Source organism: Drosophila subpulchrella, unplaced genomic scaffold (assembly GCF_014743375.2).
Source record: "Drosophila subpulchrella strain 33 F10 #4 breed RU33 unplaced genomic scaffold, RU_Dsub_v1.1 Primary Assembly Seq15, whole genome shotgun sequence".
Lineage (NCBI taxonomy): Eukaryota > Metazoa > Arthropoda > Insecta > Diptera > Drosophilidae > Drosophila > Drosophila subpulchrella.
In genome coordinates this window covers 117,788-143,208 of record NW_023665489.1, presented here as the reverse complement: position 1 = coordinate 143,208, position 25,421 = coordinate 117,788, and the positions used below count along the sequence as shown (strand labels likewise).

Sequence of the window (25,421 nt, the reverse complement as noted above, 5' to 3'; positions counted from 1 at the left end):
TCCAATTGCAAAAAATTTTTTTTCATTACACCCTGTAGATACTCGTGGCGGCGACTTTTTTTCATAAGCAAGCACCAGACTCCCTCCATTGACGAAACCTTAATTCTTACTTAATTATCGATATTTGATTGGCAAATACGGTTTTTCGTTAAATTTAAAATTGGAAATCAAATGTTATTACTTGTAAAAATCGAAAAGTTCTGTACATACAATGCTCCGACGGAAACGACCTGCAAGGGTATAGAAAATTTAGCTTGCCGCAGTTAGCTTACTTTCTTGTTATACCCTTGCAGAGGGTATATTGATTTCAGTCAGAAGTTTGCAACGCAGTGAAGGAGACGTTTCCGACCCCATAAAGTATATATATTCTTGATCAGCATGACTAGACGAGTCGATCCGTCTGTCCATCCGTTTCTACGCAAACTAGTCTCTCAGTTTTAAAGCTATCGGGCTGAAACTTTCCCAAAAGTCTTATATCTTTTGAAAGTAGTATATAAGTCGGAACCAGCCGGATCGGACAACTATATCTTATAGCTCCCATAGGAATAATCGGAAAAAAAAAATTGAAAAAAATATATCTTTGGTGTTTTTTTAGCATATAACCTTCTTCGCTTGGAAATATCATTTTTTAATTAGTTCTGAATTTCGAATTTAATTTTATCAAAATCGGACGACTATATCATATAGCTGCCATAGGAACGATCGGAAAATTGGTAGGAAAATAATATGAAAAAAATTATAGCTTAGGTGTTTTTTGACATATTATCTCATACTATTGGGAATATCATTTTTTGTGTTTTTAAATTTAATAATTATAGCTGCAAGGGTATACAAGCTTCGGATTGCCGAAGTTAACTTCCTTTCTTGTTTTTGATTTGATTTTTTTGAAAATAAAAATACACACATCAGGTAAGCGTTTCTGTCTTAATAGAAGTTTTACTTTTTAATAGTAAGCCAAGCAACCTCAACTGATATTGTATATTTAATAATAAAATAATATTTAATATAGTTACATAAACTTTCGTATTGGTCAATTTGACCAAATAAATTTTGTTGCTTGTAATAACATCTAGTTTTTACCATTGACCGACACAAAGACTCAAAAATTGTAAGCTAGTGTGACCAAAAGTAAATGTTACGTACTAAGTTGCTAATTTTTGACGGAAATCAAACTGTATAACATTTGTAAACGGACGAGCTTACCTGCTCTGCTGAGAGCGACAACATAATACAGATATCAATCTCGATTAACACTTTTTAAGCGATTAACACTTTCTTCTACGCAGAAGATCAAAACTTTGCTTACCAAAACAGCACACAAGACACACACAGGAACAAGTTGCCGAAAGCAAATGGAAAATTAGTAGGATAACAGCAGTAACAACGGGCCAATGGCCCATAGGCACGCAAGCCAGTAAGGTGGGACTGCCTTACAACAACTGCTCCAGAAACTGCAGGGATTCTACAGAACAGGAAACACCGGAACATCTACGGTGCTACTGCCCAGCGCTCAACCACGTCTCTTGGGGCAGTAGGAGAAGTTGCAATTGCGGGTCTTCTAAGCTTCCCAAATTAGAGGTCTCACCACTTTAACCTACCTAACTACAAAAGTAAAAATAAATGAAGTAGGTATTCTTATTGGATACCATCCTACCACAAACCAAAGTGATTCCATCAATAATATTTGCCATCATTCATACGACTCTTTGTTAAATCTCATATATATTAATCATATAAATACATTATTAAATTTTTTAGTTTGGTTTTGGTTTTTGTTTTTCCCTTCGTTTACTGTGTTATTCTTTTCATTTCTTCTCATCTATTTTGAATTTTTCGTTTGGTTTTTAACCGAAGGTCGTAAATGAGTCTACTTTAATAATAATAATAATAAAAAAAAAGTATTATTACAATAACAGCATAACGTATACCGTAACTCAACTATCATGGTAGATAGAATAGAACAGAAAATACATTTTAATTAATTAAACGACTGCACTCAGGGTTTTCCAGCCAGCTGCCGGACGCTGAAACGGAAAACTAAACCAGCACTAAATGCCTGGTCTTTCTCCACACCATCCATTCATCCAAAATGGTAAATCGTTCATCCACACATCATACTTCACAAGTCGGCCTTCGTATATCGCGCAGTTATCGAACGCCAATCCATCTCATGTTCGACCGCAGGTGGGCAGGTTGACGCGAAAGAACACATTGAGTTCAATGAGGGAGGCGAAAACCATAAAGACCAGATACATCACTAGGCAGGCGGTCCCCACCTTCTTATCCAGCTTGAACTTGTTCGTAGAGAAGGTAAGGTAAAGCAAGAACAGCGTCGACAGCAAAGTGATCGCCGAGTACTCCAATCCGGCCGAATTTATTGCCACGTAGTTCTGGCCCGGCTGGATCGGGAAGAAGACAGCCTTGATCAGCCATGGCACCCCCAGGCACAGCAGGATGTCGAAGGTGTTCGACCCAATCGAGTTGCAGATCCCCATCGATCCGTGACCTGTGGCAGATTCTTGAATTCCACACATTCTCTGATATCGATTTTTAAACACTTACCGCGTTTCGCCACGATCACACTGGACACCGCTTCAGGAACACTGGTTCCAGCCGCCAGGAACGTAATCCCCATCACCGAATCAGGTATCTTAAGTGTGTCACCTACGGAGAATAAAAATGATAGGAAGACATTTAAATATGAGTTACTGGTCCGCGCACAAAAGTCAATCCATAAAATATAAGACCGCAGGAATTTTTTTTCAGTTTGCGCATACTGTTATACCAGCTAGAAGTTGCTCTTCACATAAAAGAGTTTCTTTAATATTCAGATAATTTTAATATAGGTACAGAAAACAATTACTGTTACAAAATATTAAATAAGTTAATTATTCCTAAATATTTGAAGAAAGCTGTACCGCAGAGCAGAGAAGAATAGGTCCAAATACATCAAAGAAATAATTTGTTTTCTGTTATTTTCCCATTAACTTTTCCATCGTTCACATGTCAGCTATATGGTTAGGTCGTCCGATTTAAATCAAATATTATTAGTATTTGTGAAATCTTAATTGTGAAATCTTAATTATGTGAGACTATTGTCTATTAAAAACTATATTATAAGACATGGACAGAAACGCGGAAGGACGTGACTAAAGTATTATATGGAATTGAAAATGCCTTCTTCTCTGCGCTGCAAACTTCTGCCAACAAAGCAAAACATATTTGTATGTATATTTTCCATTGATTTTTCTTTTAACTTTCCAAACCGCTCTCATGGAAAATATATAATTCAATCGTCCCATTTAAAAAGAAGGAAGAACGCTATTGTCGAGTACCTATCCTATCAGATATCCGTTACTCAGCTTAAGGGAGCGCAAGGGAAATGGAGAATATGCGCCACCTAGCGGCGATTAAGATATTTGGTCATAATTTTATGGCCCGAGTTGAACAATTTGTAGATAGGTAGCTAGCGGTGTTGTGTGTTTAAGCATTATCATTACTTTTTAAATTATTTTGAAAATGTAATGCTAAATAATTAAATACTTTTGACAAAGTAATGCTAGTGAAAAACAAGAGAAAACCTCTACTACACGTTACTCAGCTAACAAAAAAGCGCCACCTATCGTCTATTCCTATCGGCTGTTTACGAGATATCACTAAAGCGCAACATAACGTGAAACCTAGGTGGCACTAGTGAAATTTCATAAGCAGCCGATTTTCATTATAAATATATCGTACACTATTGAGTTTGCAAATTATTAATTATTATTTGGTTATAACTTTTTAATGAGTCCGATTTGAAAAATTTTTGGCATGGGTATATGGGTATTGATAATAACAAAAAATCTCATTTAAATTTTAACAAAATATTAACAAATGTGGGCGCTAGACGGGTTTTAGCGTTATGTGCGATTGTGGGCGTTAGGGTGGACGTGGCACCCTGCTGAAACAAACTATCGCTGCGCAGGAAGCCCAAAAATCGACATGTAATTTTAGATGCGATCCAATTCTTTATGGGGCACTTTAGTGGTGGATAACGAAAAACCGCGAATTCTTAAGAGGGCCAAGGTGCCGTGCCTTATGTGCGGTAGCAATTTTATTTAAATTGGATTGGATTAAATTGGTCATATCTTCAGATTTAATTGACCCCCAAGCTAAATTTAATTAATTATGTATTTAATTATACAATTTTTCAATAGAATTATATTTTGCAATGGAAAATACTCATTAGCATTACACTTTTCAATTGTAATGAAATATTTTTCCACTATCATTAGTTTTGCTAAAAGTTTTAGCTTTTTTAGTTTGCGCGATCACAGCATTCATACGGACGGGCATGGCTAGATCGACTCGGCTTGTGATTCCTGCGCAGCGTAAGTTTGTTACAGACAAGTGCCACGCTCACTCTAGCGACATCAAATGCCATAACGCTACAACCTGACTGGCGCCCACTTGCACATATAGGTTTTTTAAAAACTAAAAATATTTATAAAGTTGTCAAGGTGTAAAGGGATTTCGTTTTGATTATCAATATTAACCTACATGCCGGAAATTTGACAAGTCACTGAAAAGCATATAACGGAATCTCCGCTAGGTGGAGCTCGTTAAAGAACGGTCGCTTTGGTTCTCGCATATCTCCATCTCTTTCCCAGTCCTTTTAGCTGAGTAACGGGAATCTGATAGTCGAGACACTCGACTATAGAGTTGTTATTTCATTCGACTCAATAAATGCCTTTTATAAGCTAAACAGTATGCTGAAACGGCACGAAAAATAACGTTTTAGATAGTGTATTTACTTAGCCGAATGTAAAATTATTTGCGTGACAAGATATTGTCACAACATTATACCCTTGCAGAGGGTATATTGACTTCAGTCAGAAGCTTGCAACGCAGTGAAGGAGACGTTTCCGACCACATAAAGTATATATAGTCTTCATCGGCATGACTAGACGAGTCGATCTAGCCATGTCCGTCTATCCGTCCGTTTCTACGCAATCTTGTCTCTCAGTTTTTAAGCTATCGGGCTGAAACTTTCCCAAAAGTTTTATTTCTTTTGCAGGTAGTATATAAGTCGGAACCAGCCGGATCGGACAACTATATCTTATAGCTCCCATAGGAATAATCGAAAAAAAAAAAATAAAAATAACTAAAACAAATTATTGCTTTGATGTTTTCTTACATATATCCTCCAATGCTTGGACATAACATTTTTTAATAAGTTTTGAATTTCGAATTAAATTTTATCAAGATCGAACGACTATATCATATAGCTGCCATAAGAACGATCGGAAAATTGGTGGGAAAATAATAGGAAACAAATTATAGCTTCGGTGTTTTTTAACATATAACCTCCTACGCTTGGAAATAACATTTTTTAATTAACTCTTAATTTCGAATTTAATTTTATCAAAATCGGAGGCTTATATTATATAACTGTCATAGGAACGATCGGAAAATTAGTCTCTGATTAGCATTCGTTGTTGTCAGACGTGTTTTCTTTTCGCTATGAATTCTTATTCGTGCACCGAATGCAATGCTGAGGTTACAGCAGCGCAGCTTCGCGGTTTTGAAGCGGTTCGTTGCTCATCGCTTTGTCGTTGTACTTTTCACACTGCATGTGTTGATCTCCCGGAGGATGCTATTAGATTATTGACAAATATGCCGAATCTACTTTGGCAGTGTGATCGCTGTGTTGTGAGTAATGATTCACACTCCAAAATCGATGAAGTAATGGAAGAACTTTATGACCTGAAGAGTCTGTACATGGATTTAAACTCAAAGTCTCTGAAGGCTTTTCCCAATTCTACCACTGACAATAGCAATGTCAGTCAGCGTAAAAAAGTGGTGAAACCATTGGCTCCAGCTTCTTCAATTGGTCGTCAAGCCAAACATGCAGACCTGATACCCCCTGCACATGCAAAGAATAACAGGAACAAGAGGCGAATAGTTGGTCAAGCTCCTAGTTGTGAACTACTCGAAGTTGTGCCGAGCAATAAATTCCATCATATTGGTAGATTCAAAGCGCACGTAAAATCTGATTCTGTGTGTGAATATGTTGCAAATAAGCTAGGTGTGTATACCGCCACGATTATTTGCAAGCCCTTAGTCAAAAATGGTGTAGATGTTGCTACACTGGAATTCGTCAATTTCAAATTAGGAATACCTGAGCAGCACTTTCAGACTGTGTTTAGTGATGCGTTCTGGCCCAATCCAATCAAGGTCAGTCGATTCATCCACAGGGATAGGCCTATTGTTGATGGAAACGTTCTGGATTTGCACAATCATCATACATCGGACTCAAAAAACCCCCAATAATCGGCGCCTCTGGTGTCGATTTGACTACGGCAAATTTTTATGATCCTCTTCCTCATCTTCATGCTACTTATTCGCAATGTCAACGTCCGCTGGTTTCGATATCGCTAGCTGCTACCATTACTCTCTCATACGCCGCTCCCAGTGCACTCTTAAGTGTTGGGCGCCCGTCACTCCCAAATCAAAAACATCATCAGCTGGATTTTTCCTTTTTTGTTCTGTCTAACGTTCATCAAACGCTCACTGGAGAGGCGTTGTCCCCAGATTCCATTAAGATTCCCGCTCTAAGCGCGCTCTTCGGAGATGTGCACTCATCACATTCAAAACAACATCGGCAACAGCTGGATTTGTCGTTGTCTATTTCGCGCGACTTTTGTCAAACGCTCTCTGGAGAGCTGCTCTCATCATATTTCATCAAGATTCCCGCTCTAAGCTCGCTCCTCGGAGTTGCGCTCTCATCATCTTGCGCCTCTCTAACGAAGTACCTAGAACATTGACTGGATTCTTACTCTTCATTAGGTTGGAACCCGCTCATTGAAAATATGTTCTCTACATATTTGCCGCTGGAGTTAAACCAACATCGGATGCTGCTATCTTCGGATTCTGATACTATTGAGCTCAGCGCGCCTTTTGGGATAGCGCTCTCTTTTATGAGTAGTCGGATACACTCTTCACTGTGCTCTTCATCGCCTCTCTCCATTGATGCAATTTCTTCTACGCTCATTGGATGGCCGTCACAGAATAGGCATGCGTCCGTAAGAAAATCATTTACATATTCTCAATTTGACTGCACTATTATTCCATGGAACGACGATCTCAACCTCCCTATAAATATACGTACGGATACGTTGCGCAAGGTACTTAATAGTACTTATGATCATGCGAGGCCGACATCTAATTTGGATGTTGAGAATTCCTCTTCAACAATATGCGCTGACTGGCAACCTGCTAGGGGCTTGCCTACAGTAAACTCAAATAGCCATCATTCAGGAAATAATGGCCTGAAAATATACTTTCAAAATATATCCGGCATGAGAACTAAAACGCAGTCTGTCTTTATGAATACTTCCAACAGTGACTATGACATTATCACACTGGTTGAGACTTGGCTAAATTTTAACTTTAGTTCGAATGAATTCTTCGATCCTAAATTATTCCAAGTTTTGGTAAAGATAGAGACTTCGGCAGAATGCAGTTCGAGAGAGGAGGTGGTGTCATCGTGGCTGTTAGCCGTAAATTCTGTTGCACTGTAATTCGACTCCTTAATGATGACTCCCTTCTGGACCAATTGGCGGTGGCGGTGTCTGGCTCATCCGGGAAGATATCGATTGTGGCTTCCTATGTTCCACCTGGCAGTGATTCTGGGCTTTACCAGGCTCACTTAGACAACATCTCTAACATACATGCCAGCTTGGAGGACTCTGATGGCATATGTGTGGCTGGAGACTTCAACCTCAGCTCTGTTTTCTGAACGTGGGACCCACAAGCATCTGCTATGGTGCCCGGAAATGTTCATCATTCACATGAAATAATTGTCATTGATGACTGTTTTAGTATGGGCCTCACCCAAATTAATAATGTTTTCAATGATTTGCATAAGCTGCTTGATTTAATCTTCATTAATTCTATTGTTCACTCTAACGTAACTCTGGCTGAATTTACGATTTCAAATTGTGTTGTACATCACAAACCCTTGTGCTTAAACATCGAATTTTACACCTTTCTGCCATTCAATGATTCTAATCCTAGATATATATTTGATCCCTCTAGTTTGAGTTCCCTAAGGGATTGCCTACTATCCTTAAATTGGGGTGCCTTGCTATCGAACCCTTGCATAGAAACTAATTATAAAACCTTTCTTTCAACGATTAGAAGTACTCTTGACAGTATAGTCCGTTCCAAGATACGGAGTTCCTACAGGCTTCCTTGGTATACTAAGGGACTGAAAAATAATCAAAAACCTTAGAAACAAATACTACAAAAAATTTTATAGAACACATAACCTGGCCGATGGTGAAAGATATAGGCAACACAAACGGAAGTTTGAGTTTCTTAATAAATTTCTATATAGCCAATACATTTGTGAAGTTGAGCATAGCTTGAAGGCCAACCCTAAGGCGTTTTGGCGCTTTGTCAACTCAAAAAAATCATGTTGCTTCCACTGAGGCCGATATCGCAAATTTGTTTGCTGCCTTTTTTTCCTCGAACATTGAACCTTCCGATGATTGGTATGACCTGGAAACTTTAAATTCAATTGCAGAAATTTGCAAAATTGGGAGCCTGGACATATCGTATGATGACATTTCTGAATCAATTAGTTATTTTGATGATTCCCCAAGACTAGACTTTGATGGAATTTCTTCATTCTTCCTTAAGAATTGTATTGCCAGTCTTTACCTACCCCTGCAAATTCTGTTCTCTTCTTCCGTGTCTCAAGGAAGATTCCCAGTTAGATGGAAAATTTCTAGAGTAACGCCGGTCCATAAGGGAGGAAGTAAATTTGACATTTCTAACTATAGGCCAATTGCTAAGATCAGCAACATAGCTAAATTGTTCGAAAGAATAATTTTCAAAAAATTATCTTTCTTAATAAAGTCTTACATCGAACCTTATCAACATGGCTTCATGCCCGGTCGATCTACGACGACCAACTTGGCTGTCTTTACCAATCACTGTATAAATGCATTTGAGGATCATTTGCAGATCGACACACAGATTACACAGATTTTGCCAAAGCTTTTGACAAGGTTTGTCACCAGGCCCTAAAGGCTAAACTTTCCAAACTTGGCTTTCACTCCTCTTTTCTTAACTGGATAGCATCGTATTTGGATAACCGACGCTATCATGTTGAAGTAGGTGTTGCATTATCCCATCCTTATAAAGCGACATCTGGCCTTCCTCAGGGTAGCTCCCTTGGCCCTTTACTTTTCATTATTTTTATAAATGACATTTGTGCATGTATCCATTTTTCTAGCTTCCTTTTATATGCGGATGACCTAAAGATTTATAGGACTGTCAGTAACATAAATGATTCGATATTGCTTCAATCTGACATAGATAGTATCGGCAGTTGGTGTTCCAAGAATATTTTGCCTTTAAACCTTAACAAATGCCACATCGTTCGTTATGCGAAACGTTCTGAAACTATTCCATCCACTTATCACATAAATAACTACCCTCTCTCTGTTTTGAATGAAATAGTTGATCTGGGGGTATTATTTGATGACAAATTTCCGTTTAATGACCACCTGAATTTTATATTACCAAAGGCTTATGCAATGTTTGGCTTTGTGAAGAGAAACACTTTATTATTCAAAGATCCGTATTCCAGATTGTCTGTATACTCTGCTTTTGTCCGTTCTAGGGTTGAATATGCTTCCTTTGTTTGGAATCCCTCGGGAAGTGTCCAGATCAATAGGATTGAGAGGTTGCAGAAAAAGTTTTTGAAGTTTGCATTGCAATCCTTGCATTTTACTGAACCGGCACCGCCCTATGATAGTCAGTGTTCCCTGCTTCACACTTGTTCCTTGAAGGATCGCCGTGCAACTGCTGGCCTTCTCTTTCTGAATGATCTGCTAATAGGAAATATTGATTGTCCTTGCCTGTTGGGATTCATCAATTTTAATGTTTCTGCCAGGAATCTCCGTACCATGGTTCCATTCCTGGACCGTGCTGTCAGGACTAATTATGCTCGCAATGAGCCACTACTAAGGGCTCTTAGATTATTTAATTCTTTGCCTTCCAGCATTAGATTCAGCTGGGGGGCCAATAAAGATATACTAAGGCAAACCCTTAAGGAATATTTTTAAAGTAATTTTCAATAATAGATTTAAGGTAATCGTATGTAGCCAGATAAGGATTCATCCATTGGCGATAAGTAAATAGATAAATAAATAAATAAATAAAATCTCGGCTGAGGAACTTGTGAGTAAAAGGGTATACTAGATTCGTAGGAAAGTATGTAACAGGCAGAAGGAAGCGTTTCCGACCCCATGAAGTATATATATTCTTGATCAGTCTGTCCGTCCGTCCGGATGAAGAGCTAGGATATTGAGATTTGGCATGCAGATTCCTGAGCTTCTTGACTTTTTTTGGGTCAATCGATAGGTATTGATGAGAAAAATTCATTTCAGTTAAAATTTTTAGTCTAGCATCAAAACTGTAGGAGCCACAGTTTTGGGCGGTTTGTCGGCGATAGAGTGGGCGTGGCACTCTGCTGAAACAAACTTGCGCTGCGTAAGAAGCTCAGGAATCTGCATGCCAAGTCTCAGTAGCCTAGCTCTTAAAGATTCCGAGATCTCAGCGTTCATCCGGACGGACAGACAGACGGACAGACGGACATGGCTAAGTCGGCTCGGCTAGTGATCCTGATCAAGAATTTATATACTTTATGGGGTCGGAAACTCTTCGTTCTGCCTGTTACATACTTTCCGACGAATCTAGCATACCCTTGTACTCTACGAGTAACGGGTATAAAAAGAGCAAAATACGATTCGAATGCAAATTTCTAAACATATTTCCAGTTACCAGTCTATGTTTAGGACTGCAATCTTCGTTTTGACCCTTTTTGGGTACCACCAACAATACTCTCATATCAGCACCATGGTAAAAAGCCTTGAGCTGCGGAAGAAGCTCTAAAATCTGTATGCTTAATCCCAACATTCTAGCTCTTATAGTTTCCAAAATCTCGCCGTTTATACAGACAGGCAGGACAGACAGACATCAAGAATATATACTATAGGGTCGGAATCGCTTCCTCTTACCTGTTACATAGTTTTTAACGAATCTCCTATATCCTTACGCTACGAGTAACGGATTATAAAATCGCAATAGCACTAAACATTAATTTATCGAGATAAAATGGTGTCAGGCGCACACAACGATAAGGAGAACATTTTTTATATCAATTTATTCCGCGTCCGCTATTTCTAAATGGGTTAAGATACGTGATACACCCAAAAAAAATCTTCAAGTGTCAATTTGATAAGTGTGGGTGAAAATGACACTACACTTAGTACCAAATTATTTGGATCAATTTGATCCCAAATAAGTATTAAAAGTATACTACATTGTATGAAAAATAATATTTGACCATAAATAGTGTCATTTTGACAACTACCGTGGATACTTCGATACCGATAAAAGCTTTTTTTGATTGTTCGAGTTTAAAGTATAGGTTATCATAAGATTTGAACTAAGCATCCGCGGGAAACGTTGTGCGATAGACCAATGGGTAAGGTGTCTGTCTATGGTGCGAAAGGTCCCCGGTTCAAGTGCGCGCCGTTGTACGATTTTTATACCCTTGCAGAGGGTATATTGATTTCAGTCAGAAGTTTGCAACGCAGTGAAGGAGACGTTTCCAACCCCATAAAGTATATATATTCTTGATCAGCGTGACTAGACGAGTCGATCTAGCCATGTCCGTCTGTCCGTCTGTCCGACTGTCCGTCTGTCCGTCTGTCCGTCCGTTTCTACGCAAACTAGTCTCTCAGTTTTAAAGCTATCGGGCTGAAACTTTCCCAAAAGTCTTATATCTTTTGCAGGTAGTATATAAGTCGGAACCATCCGGATAGGAATAATCAAAAAAAAATTTTTTTTAACTATATATTTGGTGTTTTTTAGCTTATAACCTCCTAAGCTTGGAAATTACATTTTTTCGAATTAAATTTTATCAAAATCGGACGACTATATCATATAGCTGCCATAGGAACGATCGGAAAATTGGTAGGAAAGTAATATGAAACAAATTATAGCTTCGGTGTTTTTTGACATATTATCTTATACTATTGGGAATATCATTTTTTGTGTTTTTAAATTTAATAATTATAGCTGCAAGGGTATATAAGCTTCGACTTGCCGAAGCTAACTTCCTTTCTTGTTAAGAATAATATCTAATATTTCTCTTACAATTGTAAAAAAAAAGTTATATTTAAAACGTTTCCTGATTTCAAATAAAAAAGAAAATAAAGTTTGTCATGAGCGGGACTCGAACCACTTACCCTCAGGCCCGTGCATCAAAAACAATGCGCTAGCACTCTGAGCCACGCTTATATTTTTTATTAAGCGGCAAAATGCTTTTTTGTGACAAAAAAGCTTTTTTGTAGAAAACATTTTTCCAGTGACAAAGGGATCCTATATTAGGGTCAATTTGATGTTCTTCGTAGCAAAGATTTTTTGACACTCAATAGTATCACATTGACACCTAAATAATGGCATATTGATGACGATTTTTTTTGGGTGTACATGTCGTTGACCAATCGTACATTAAACACGCTACTATTGGAAATTACCGCATAAAAAAACCCAAAATCCTTACTGAAGCATGCCGAGTAAGAAAATTTGTTTTATTTAATTTTACAGGAAGACAACATTGAACTTTGTGAAATTTCCAGAAACGAGTCCTACTTTTCCATGAGTAAAAGTCTCAGACAAATTGTTGTGCCATCACCTACAGGTTCCGCGATATAGCTAAGAATACACAAAAACGATGTTTGCTCATAAATTGAATTACTGAATTCACTGAAGCTCACTCTCAGAACATAACGGTATTTCAAAAAAATTACTCCCCATCTTGAACCATTGCCCACGTCTTTGCACATGTCTTTGACGACAAAGTTAAAATTCCTTAATTTTTCACAATTTCTCTGATGAAAACAAATCTAAAATGGAAGTAATTTTTATTTTTATTGGAATCTATTGTCTGCTCTATGCCTTAATTTCGGTCTAAAGCGTTTTCATGAGAATATTTTAATGGATTTGTATGGCACAAAAACGTTTTGTTTTAGTTTTACTATCTGTTTCTATATGTTGTCAAATTTAACGTCAAATTCCGAAGATGGGGACTGTTATACCCGTTACTCGTAGATTAAAAGGGTATACTAGATTCGTTAGTTTGTAACAGGCAGAAGGAAGCGTTTCCGACCCAATAAAGTATATACATATATTCTTGATCAGGATCACTAGCCAAATCGATCTAGCCATGTCCGTCTGTCCGTATGAACGCTGAGATATCGGAAACTATAAGAGCTAGGTTTTTGCGATTTGGCATGCAGATTCCTGAGCTTCTTGCGCAGCGCAAGATTGTTTCAGCAGGGTGCCATGCATACTCTACCGCCCACAAGCCGCTTAAAACTGTGGCTCCTACAGCTTTGATGCTAAAATAAAAATTTTAACTGAAATGTATTGTTCTGATCAATCCAATTTATCAAAAAAAAAAGTTTGCCAACGCTCACAAGCCGCTCACAAACTTCAAAAAATCGTAAATATGAGCGCGGATTTTTCGGAAATTATCAAAGATAGAGAATTGGGATCTCCGATTTAAATTCCGTAGCCTTGTACACAGCGCAAGTTTGTTACGCGAATATGCCACGCCCACTCTAACGCCCACAAACCGCCTAAGCCTGTGGCGCCCACAATTTTCATGCTAGAAAAAAATTTTAACTGAAATGTATTAGTCTCGTCAATACCTATCGATTGACCCAACAAAAATTTGCCACCCCCACTCTAACGCCCATAACACTTAAATCTGTCTACCGCCCACATAACAATATATTGAGATCGCTGGTAGGTGGCGCAATTCAATCTCGCTTTGCTGCTTGCATATCTCCATTTCCCTTTGGTCCCTTTAGCTGAGTAACGGGTGTCTGATAGTCGAGGTACTCGACTATAGCATTGTTTCTTGTTTTCCTAGTAATATCGTCTTGTATTAAGAGTCTGATTCATCAAAAATATTTAAGATAAGTCGTTAAACATCGTTTTTTTTTATTCTTAGCTATACCGCGTAACCTGTAAGTGATGGAACACAAGTTTGTGTGGAACTGTTACTCACGAGGATCGAATTATCATGAAAAACTAGGAATTGTTTATGGACATTTTTGGCTGTGTTGTTACTTAATTATTTTTTAACACAAAATTATATACCAGATCCTTTTGTTATTGAAGGTGAGGTCGTCAATTTTATGTTCAATAAATTATACAAATTTTCAAAAATTTTAAGCAATCCAATCTTTTGCTTACCATGGTTGTAGTGCTTGAAGTTGATTGAGTCCCAGCCGGAGAACATTGTGCTTATTATGAATCAGAACCTTTTCACAATTTCAAATTTTAATATAAAAATAAATCATGTCTATATCCCCAACAAACAAAGGAGGAAAGATCGTTTTTTTTTAATGATTTAGTAAAGCATCGCTTGATTTAAAATTTGTTTTGGGCCTATAAGACAGGAACACAAAATCTACTGAGTTAAAATTCTCCACGTACTTATATTTCAATTTAATGAAATTTAGATGTTTTACATTTTGAATTTTATGACATATACAGTGGTCGGCATAAGTATTTTGACAAAACAAAAGTTAAATATACTCATAATTTGAACTTAATTCTTGTAAACTATAGGCATCAATGGAAAGGTAATTTAAATGCCGTTTGAATAATACAATACATTTCATAACCCATTCAGTATTTATTGAAAAGGACGAATTTGTGTAAATCAACTTTTAAATTTTTTTTTTAAACTTTTTTCCTCGACTTGAAAACTTAAATTTTTTGATGCAAAAAGTTTCTTCAAACAAAAATAATATTAACTGCAAAAAGAATTTTTCAAAAATCATTTTTCTTATATTTTTTATGATTTTTTGAAGGTGTCAATGTCGGAAAAAATTTGTATGAAAAAGAGAAAAATATGGCTAAAATGCATGTTTTTAAGCATTTTCAAAAAATCATAAAAAATATAAGAAAAATGATTTTTGAAAAATTCTTTTTGCAGTTACTATTATTTTTGTTTGAAGAAACTTTTTGCATCAAAAAATTTAAGTTTTCAAGTCGAGGAAAAAAGTTTAAAAAAAAAATTTAAAAGTTGATTTACACAAATTCGTCCTTTTCAATAAATACTGAATGGGTTATGAAATGTATTGTATTATTCAAACGGCATTTAAATTACCTTTCCATTGATGCCTATAGTTTACAAGAAGTAAATTCAAGTTATGAGTATATTTAACTTTTGTTTTGTCAAAATACATATGCCGACCAGTGTAACTAAGCTTGTTGATAATCTGGGTATTCCCTAAACTGTTGAATTGCTGAATTGTTAAAAATTCAACAGAAAATTTCAGCAATTAAGGGCACGACCCTAAAAGTTCCCTGTTGAATTTTCAATTTTAAGATGACAGCTGTTACATAAGCTGCTTGTCAGATTGTCAAATTGCCAGTTTGTGTTTACCAAAGATTATGTTTAAAATTAAGAAAAATGCGAAGAAAATCCAAAAAACTAAACTATTAGAACTGCTATTAGTCAGCATCCTATTAGATATCCTTTATATGCATATTTTATACGTTTGCAATTCCTCCATGTTTACAAGTGACCAGAGTTACACTCTTACTTTTAGTCGAGAACAGCGACAACTCTGGTTTTCAGCAATCAAACAAAATTTTCAACAGCCCCGAGGCTGCTGAATTGTTGAAATTTCTGACAGTTGACTTTGTATAGAACAGCTGATTACAGCTGATCAAAACTCAACAATTTAGCAATTCAACAGTTTAGGGAATACCCTGAATATATAAAAATATCGATATATCGGTATGATTAGTAACCATGTGCGTTCAATTAACTTATATAAAAATTATAATATTAATAATAATATTAATTATTAATTCATTAATATTAATATTAGTATTTTTATATAATATAATATTAATTATTAACTAATTAATATTAATATTAGTATTTTTATACAAATTAATTGAACGCGCATGATTACTAATCATGATGTAAAAAGGAGCGACAAAATAGTACGCTACCTTTTCGTGATGTATGATACATTGCTGCTGACGTGTATCGATAAGTGAAGTGGTTTTTACGTCTCCACGATCGATACGGTTGCGGTGGCAACCGATATCGTTTTTACAAGTGAAATTTTGTATATTATCGTTAAAACCTAACACTTGGGACCTATCCGGCAGGCCCGAATTAATTAAAAAGAAGAAAATCGATCATAGGCATCTGATTCGCAGGTTGTTAGTTAGTTTTGGTTTTTTTTCTTCTTCTTTTTATAAAGTATTCAATATAGTCTTTTATCCAGAATTGAGGAGTTAATATAAGCATTATTACCGAGCTCCAAAAAAAAGGCTAAGGCAGGTTAACTAATTTGGAACTATGGGTGGTGGAATCTACAGGGGTGGTCAAAAGTATTTACACAAAACAAAAGTTATAATACTCATAATTTGAACTTACTTCATGTACATTTTGGCATCTATGGAAAGGTAATTTAAATTCCGTATGAATGATAAAAGACTTTTCTTAACCCATTCAGTACTTATTGAATGAGCCGATTTTTTGTGAAAATCTAATTCTTAAACTTTTTTCCACTTCTTGGAAACTACAATTTTTTGATGCTTAAAGTTTTTCCAAACAAAACTAATAGTAACTGCAAAAAGAATTTTTTAAAAATCGTGCTGCTTCTATTTTTTTTTAACTTTTTGAATATGTCAGAAAAAAGTAGTATGAAAAAGAGAAAAATATGGCTCGTATGCAAATTTCAAAACATTTTCCAACAATAACAATAACAATAATATTATTAATATTTATTAATATGAGATATTTTAAACTGAAAAGATGCCAAAAATTAAAAAACCTATTTAATTTAAATTTGTTTCCGCAGTGCCAGAGCAAGCATTTGTGGAAAACCAAGTCAGATAAATAGATACAAATAAAGGGTGTTTTTTTAGAGGTATAGAACTTTAAGATGGCATTACTGTTCAAGATGGCGACCGATTTAACAGCTGTCAAGTGATTTATTCTCAGTTTGGTTTGGCCATTGATCATGAATAGACTCACGCCTGAACAACGCTTGCAAATAGTGCAATTTTATTTCGAAAATAATGGTTCTGTGCGGAATACGTATCGCGCACGACGTCCATTTTATCGTCGACAAAATCGTCCATCAGATCAGTAAATTCGATTAACCATGGAACGTTTTCGCACCACGTTTACTCTTATTGATAACTTGCATTCCCAGAGACACCGTACGGTGCGCACAGAAGAAGCTATTGCTAGTGTAGAGCGTAGTATTGAGGAAGACCCAAATGAGTCCATCCGCCATCGAGCACACGAATTGAATCAATAAATACTGATTGGGTTAAGAAATGTTTTGTATCATTAAAACGGCATTTAAATTACCTTTCCATTGATGCCAAAAGTTTACAAGAAGTAAGTTCAAATTATGAGTATATTTAACTTTTGTTTTGTCAAAATATTTATGCCGACCAGTGTAGGCACACTTGTACTCAAAATCCCGCTCTGGCATTGGAAGTATCTTGTTGAACCTGATCACTTGCCTCCTTAATTGGACGAAACCGCTCCAGGTGTAAAAGCGTATGATGCCGATCTGCGCGTACCAAGCAATTGAAGCACAAACGTCACACGTCAACCATCAATCTGATCAGATCGCTCGGAACTGTTCCGCAGATCAATAAATAAATTTTACCAGTGTAACCTACATCGAGTAAGGCCGATTGTGGACATCTTATCTAGTTTCTGTGATCTTTATCATAACGAAAAGTAAAATAGTTAAAGACAGTAACTCTATACGTAATTAGCATAATAACAATATTATTAGCAAACGTGATTGTGTTTTCGCTTTGTCGCTCTTCTCTATTCTTGAGTTTACCGCAAACTTCTACACTGTGTTGTTGTTGGTGCATTTGCTCTATTATCGTTTCGTCGTGAACATTTATATGCACGAAGAGCTTAACGCTGACCGAACTGCAAGATGCGCCTTCTACATCTATATTGTTTGTATACGCGTATATATTAGACAACCATATAACAACATACTATGTCTGCCTATGTCTGCTGCATCAAACCTTGCTCTTTAAATGACTTAATCACCTCTCGACAGCCCACAATTTGTTGGTGGCTGTGTGACGACTTGCTTACCCTAAATGTGCCAACCTTGGGCACAGTGCTGGCCGTTCTGGAATACCAGTCCTTACCGGCCGGGTTTAAGGACTATCTGCTCGGTTTCAAAAGGCTGAATCTAATCTTAAGGGCCGAATCCTGGTGTTAGATCCAGACAACCTCAGTGCTGACGCTACCTCGGAACCACTAGCCGTGGCTGCCAATTCTACGTCTTGTGATGCTGCTGTCGGCACCAGCTATGATCCAGCACTAGGATCTGATTGTTTAAGTACCAGTATGCCCTCTTTGGATGCAGCAGACGGCCGCAGTGCAGTCGTTTCCTCCGGACCTTCACCTGTCGCTGCCTTTTCTGGACCATCTGATCCCGTCGTACCCCTTGGTCTGCAAGGGGTCAACATTGACCAGGCATCTACGTCGCGTGCTGCTGCCAATGGCTCCGGCACTATTTTGCCTCCCTCAAATGCCAACACAGAACCATCGCAGTCAACCTTATCTGGAGCCGCTCAAAGGGAACCTTATGCCCTTATCGGGCATTGCACAAAAAAAAGAGAATTATTGGAGCTTCTGAAGACGATGTCAAAAACCAGCTGAGCAGCAAACTGAATATTTCTCGAAACGAACTAACCGTCCAGAATTTCAAGTTTAAGCAGAGACGTGAAATATCCTCGGTTAAAATTGGACTTCCTGAGGTACATTTTGATAAGGCTCTCAATGTTTGTATATGGGTTGAACATGGCATCATTCACAAGTACGTAAACAAGCTTAATCCTCGGGTTCACGGGCCTCAGATTCCTTCAACCAACATTCCAAAAAACTAAATAATAATATTTCCCTACACTACCAAAATATTCGCAGTTTATTGGGCAAACTTAGTAAACTGCACGTCCGCAGTGTCTCCTGTGATGCCAATGAAATTGATTTTACTAAAAAGTGGCTTAATTCCTCTGTGTATGACTGTTAAATATTTGCGGGAAAAATATGTTATCCATAGATGTCACCGTTCAGTTCGCCTTGGCGGCGGTGTTCTTATTGCCGTCAAGGTCGATTTTGTCTCTCAACGTATTCCGATGATTGGTGCGGATAGCACATTAAAGTTTGTTGCTGTTCGGATCCAGATTCACGATTGTTTCGTTTTTATATCATTCTCGTATGTAACCCCTTGGTCTGATACTAGTCTCTACCTTCAGCATTTGTCTCAAATACATAGTATTCATTCAACCCTTGGCAATCACGATCATCTTATTGTTATGGCCGTCTTTAAGCTTCCTGCCATTTCTTGGATGCCCTCAACTGATTCAAATGTTCTCGTTCCAACATCGGCCAACCATGAGTTTGTTCACGGTCTTATTAATCTTTCCTTAGAACAACTGATCTCAGTCTTGAACTGCTCTGGTAAAGTTTTAGACCTTATTTTTGCCTCGGAGTTCGTAACTCGAACTAGCCCTCTAATCCTGAATACACGTACCAACCTACACTTGAGGTTACTTTAGAAGCATCTGTTCCAGTACTGCCATTTCCCGAAATCGAACTAACATCCTTTCGTTGTTTCGTAGAGCTAAGCTTGCAGAAATGAATACGCATTTATCCGAACTCGATTGGTCTTTCATGGATTGAAACGATGATTCCTTACATATTGTTGAACCGTTTTATGGTATACTCCATTCAGCTTTCGATATGTTTGTCCCCTCATTTCCCTCTGCAAACACGTCTTGTAAGCCCCCTTGCTTCTCTCGTAAACTCTCTTTCCTGAAAAACTCCATGTCCAGACTGTTTAAGAAATTTAAGAGAACCGGGCTGCAAGCTAACCACTGGAGGTATCTAATTGCTCGATCCATTTTCTGAATCCATAATTCCGAATGCTACAATAGTTACCTAAACCGTTGTAGAACGAAATTCCAAGATAACCCCAAACAGTCCTATGCATCAATTTCCATCTTGTTTTCACCCTGATACTACATCCGCCTCTTGTGACTCCGATATTGCGAACATATTTTCAAATTTCTCTGAAGTTTGGAAGGAACCCTTTATAATTCCACTTCCTAAAAACGGGAGCAAATCGGATATTAAAAACTCCTGCGGTATTGAAAAACTGAGCGCGGTTCCCAAGTTTTTTGAACAGCTAATTACCGCTCAGCTACAGCACCAATGCAGCGAAGGTCGAAGTCTACGAATCTTCTTTAATTTATTTCAGCGCTTTGAAAAATAATAATCAAACTAATGTCATTTTTACGGCCTTCAGTAAGGTTTTCAATTACGTGAACCATCAGTTATTATTGAAAATACTTATACTGTTAGGTTTCCCTATCACGTTGACTAAGTGGATCTCAACATACTTATGGAAATAGACTCAGAGAGTAGCTTTAAAAAAAACATACTCTCCAACTTAGTCCACGTGACCTCTGGTGTTCCGCCAGGAAGCCACCTAGGACCTCATCTGTTTGGAATTTTCATAAATGACTTGCCCCAAGTAGTTCTCTCCTCTTATGTTGTGATGTATGCTGACGACGTAAACTTTGTTTGCCGTTAACTAATCCCAGTCCCCATGTACTTTTTCAAGCCGATTTAAACAATTTGAATTCTTGGTGCATTCAGAATTTTCTGTTTTTAAACCACTCTAAATGTAACTTTATGTCCACGAAACACTTATAGAATTTCTTTGTTCGTCCAACCCTTGAATACTGCTCGTGTGTTAGGTCACCTCAATATGCTAACTTAACTTGTAAGTTCAAGCTACCTTCTTGGGCAAATACAGTTCTCCATCCCTGTAAGGTCAACTCGTCACTTTCGACCAATTGCGCTAAAGATTTGTAAGACCAATTTAGAGTTACATGATCCATTTCGCTTTTTATGATCGTAATATAATAAACTATATTTTTTGATATTCACTGAATGCTCTTTAAATTTAAATGTAACAAACATCTTACCCACCTGGCAGATATTTGCTGACTTTAATGAAATAAACAGCTTCCATCCGTGCTGTCAGATGCATGCTCTCAAAAACTCTGCAGTCTTGTACAAAATGGCATCTCCGGTGCATCTTTGATAAACCAGATGCTCCCTTTCGTTCCTTACTAGCCAATATTGACTTCTTGCTAATGGGTGCTGTTCTGTGTTGCACATCGAGATGCGCAGAGAGCTCTTCCAATTCCTGCAAAGTAGCCAGGGATTTTCTTCCAGTCTAACCACAGTTCCGCAGGTAATTTCTTAGTCACCATGTAGGCTAAGACATTACTTTGATGGGAGAGAATATTGCCAACTTTTTCCAATGACTTATTGCAGGAACAAGTTCGTAAAAATACCTTAAGCGTGACAGGGTCGCCGCTCTGCACCATGGGCTGCTGCTCTAATACCTGCATATAATCTTAAAACAAAACACGCGTATTATCGTATAAGTTGAATAAAATTTGCCAAGCTTCATGAATATTTGTTTCGATCAGGGCTATTCTTACGTACGCCCTCCATATAGATAGATTCACATAGGGAAACCACGACGAATCTTCAGTCGGGGGGAGGCGTGCATTTGACTAACCAGACTCAGACTGATAAAGGCAGAAGATCGGCCACGATCGACCTACTGGTAACAATACCCCGGTAGCTGGCAAAGTGCAAAAGCCGGCCGTTGACTTCCAAGATAGCATATATCAAGAAACAGTAATACTAGGAGGGAACACCTAGTTAATCCAATCCATACCGGCAGCCAAGTTAATGCTCTAGTCTGGTATAAAAGACCTTAGACAATTAGAGAAAAGGGTAGAATCCATTCGGGTGTCTTGCTGACGGAAGCCGGCAGCTCCGAGGAAAGGCGAATTTTCCAGGGGCACTCGTCCGCGGAGTCTTCTGCCACCAGGACCAGCCACCATATTTAACAGTTCTTGAGGAGGACACAAATTGCAGCTCGAAAGAATCTTATGTGTCGGACCAGCGCCGCCATTGTCCTCAAAGAACGTGGAGAGGATCAACAATAAGGATGTGATGTTTGTGGTCGCAGTACCCGTGATCCCCATGCTCCTGAAAACTGTTCAGCTGTAGGAGCAATCCGTTCAGAGGCGTAGTGACCAATAGCGTACTTCGGAGAAAGTAGTGATGCAATATAAATGTTTTAATCGAGCAATCAATGCAAAAGTGCTATATGCTAAGTGCATAACCAAAGACCAATAGCCTCAAGTAATACAATTGGATAACAAGTGAAAATAAAACAAAACATTGTGTTCGTACCCAAGGGTGCTCCAAATGACCAGCACCCAACAAATCAAGCAGAAGCCAAGTTGGAAGCAGTACCAGGCGCTCAGTAGCACCCACTGCAGATGAGAATTGCTGATCAGCATATTATATGTCTCACTTCCTCACCGTCTTACCGTCTCAACGGTACACTGACCCACCAATGCAGTCAGCACATTTAGCAGTGTCAGCCGAGCCAACTACGCAACTGCTACCATAATCAAAATTCCCTGACCTACTTTAGAATACAGCTTACTTCACTAATCATTACACTAAGCTTCCGTGTTCCAAGAAGTATATAAACATGTATCAAATGAAGAACAAATCAGTTATCAACGCACCTCATAACTACGCGGTTCTCCTTCCTACCTCTGGGAATAGGGATCGTAATACACTATCTCCACTAGCAGCCAACCATGTTAGCTCAACCCCAGCGCAGCTCAGCATCGCCCGTGGTCCGGCATCCTAGTAAACATCGTTACCATTGCAGCGACGCGATCGGCTTGCGAGTGTCCACTTCGGTTAGGCACAAACACAATGGAAGCTTTAAAAAATGCATTAAAAATCATTTAAACCAACGGAATCGATAGACAAAATGCGAATAATGATGAACAATTCGAGAAGACGAGTCCCTCCCCCAGCTGTTGAAGAAGTCGCATGCCTCTGGCATAATATATCTATATATTTTGTGTTTAAGTGAATTGGTATACCCAAGAACAGCCGTATTTTGGTGCACGTATATTTATATATATATATATCCAATATAATATTTTCCAAAGCCCATAATCCGCAGCGTCTATATCTCATCGCACAGGATTTAAAAAGGGGTAAGTTTGTCGGAACACGGTTCCTTTCTTATAAACATACATATATAAATATTCATGAATTTTCCTATAATTTTCTAGACTTCTATCAATTTTTCAGCGGCGAGTATCAGCCTTTCAGTTGTATGTGCAATTGCAAGAGCCCTCTGAGCGACGTTTGTAGTCGTGAATAGTCAGCGGTCTGCTGATGTGTGCACCTTAAATTAAATTCGATATTCTCCGCCTGTAAAAATAGTTCACAATTAAATTAATTTCATATGCATTAGCCAATACTATTTTACTCATCCACGGCGCACGCCGATATATTACTCAATAAATTTATAATGTGAAAAAAATTCAAAACCTTGGTGTTCTAGAACTTTAACAAGAGGGGTGTGCCGTCGCGTAGGTCAAGAACAATGACAAAACTTTTGACGGACAACCTTGTCAATAGGGAATCGTATTGCACTGCCCGCGACGATCCATTTGGCACACGAATGTGTGAAGGGGAAAGAATATGGCCGAACCGCAGCCCGATCGTATAGCGATCAAGCGACATCTAAGCTTGTGGGGCAGTGTGAGCTGACGACTGACGAGCTTTACGGAGTAATATTATTTTACAGGCACTTCAAATATTTATTCTCGAAATGTTGGAGGGGAGAGATGCTTGCCTACGCACGACCCAAATACGACATAGCTTATGCCGGCAAATGGTGCCTCGGACGCCACTCCCTCGACCCAAGTCCCTGTCAGGATTCGGGCACTAATTTGCCATCGTAACCCTATTTTCTGTATATCTTTGATGGCCTCCCTTGAGGAATAACGTATTTATAAGCTGCGTTGCAGCTTTGTTTGCATATTTAGAGCAAACAGAATCTATGCAGATCAGTGAGTCTAGGGTAATTGTGGACCAAAGGATTAAAGGAAAGCTGCTAGTTGAGATAGTGTATTAGGAGCCCTATTCCCAGAAGTAGGAAGTAGAACCGCAGAGATATGAGTTGCGTTACTAACTGATTTATTCTTCATTTGATACCTGTTTATATACTACTTGGAACACGGAAGTTTAGTGTTATGACACTGCAAAATTTGCTGATTGCATTGGCGGGTCAGTGTTCCGTTGAGTCGGTGAGACGGTGAGTTAGTGAGACATAATATGCTGATCAACAATTCTCATCTGCAGTGGGTGCTACTGAGCGCCTGGTACTGTTCCCAACTTGGCTACGGCTTGATTTGTTGGGTGGTGGTCATGTTGAACACCCTTGGGTACGAACACTAGACATGTGCTTACTGTTGTACAATGTACATTGTACATAGATGCTTTGGCCACATTTTTTCAGTGTTTGTTTATTGTCGCTTTATATAATTAAAAAACTTACCTACGATGTACGGAAGTGCCGAAGGAATGTCCAATACATTTAAAAGGTTTCTGAGGTCTGCATTCATTGTGCACGTTTGGACTTTGCTAAATCGCTCGGCAAATGACAGACAAACAAATGTGGCGCGTGCCACTCTACTTCGGTTACTCAATATGAGAAAAAAATTTCTCAAGTTGGAAATTGAAGAGCACATTTCCTCAAAGTAAGAATACTGTGATCAATTCAAGTTTTTTCTTAAAATGAGTTAAAGTTCCGTTTGTAGAAAAGGATATTTTTCAATGCTATGGAATACATGAAACGGTTGTGACCGTTAAGGAAGTGCAATTTAAGTCCCACGCATTTAAAAATTTAATGTTCAAGAATGGAATAAACCAATGCGTCCGAACGCGTTGAGCGCTCGGTACTGTTCGCAATAAAAGCATACATACATCCGAACCAGAAAAATTGGGATCAGAACTTAAGCAAAATGTGTTGTTCTTTTCGATCCAGTTTCCGCACCGCTACAAATAACAACACATGGTGACGCATGCAGCCATGCTTAGTCTACCTCGGCGCTAAAAATAAACGGCGATATTTCTTGAAATTATGGTGACTTCCTTATTTTAATGGTAAATTGCCTTAAGTGATTGCAAGCCGCCTACAAACTTCAAAAAATCGTAAATATGAACGCGGATATCTCGAAAACTTCAAAAATAGATAATTGGGATTTCAGATTTAGATTTCGTAGGCATAGAGCGCAGCGCAAGTTTGTTACGCGAATGTGCCACGCCCACTCTAACGCCCGCAAGCCGCTAGCAA

The 25,421-nt window shown here is 38.1% G+C and overlaps 1 protein-coding gene across 1 annotated transcript; it reads right to left on the bottom strand.

Moving 5' to 3' along the window:
• Positions 1-1,709: 1,709 nt before the first annotated feature.
• LOC119558909 (probable sodium/potassium/calcium exchanger CG1090) lies at positions 1,710-14,456 on the bottom strand. The gene is made up of 3 exons (XM_037872102.1): positions 14,329-14,456; positions 2,563-2,664; positions 1,710-2,506 (listed from the first exon to the last, which is right to left on the bottom strand). The coding sequence occupies exons 1-3, from the start codon at positions 14,372-14,374 to the stop codon at positions 2,169-2,171; spliced, it is 486 nt and encodes a 161-aa protein (XP_037728030.1). The 5' UTR covers positions 14,375-14,456; the 3' UTR covers positions 1,710-2,168.
• Between the last annotated feature and the right edge of the window lie 10,965 nt (positions 14,457-25,421).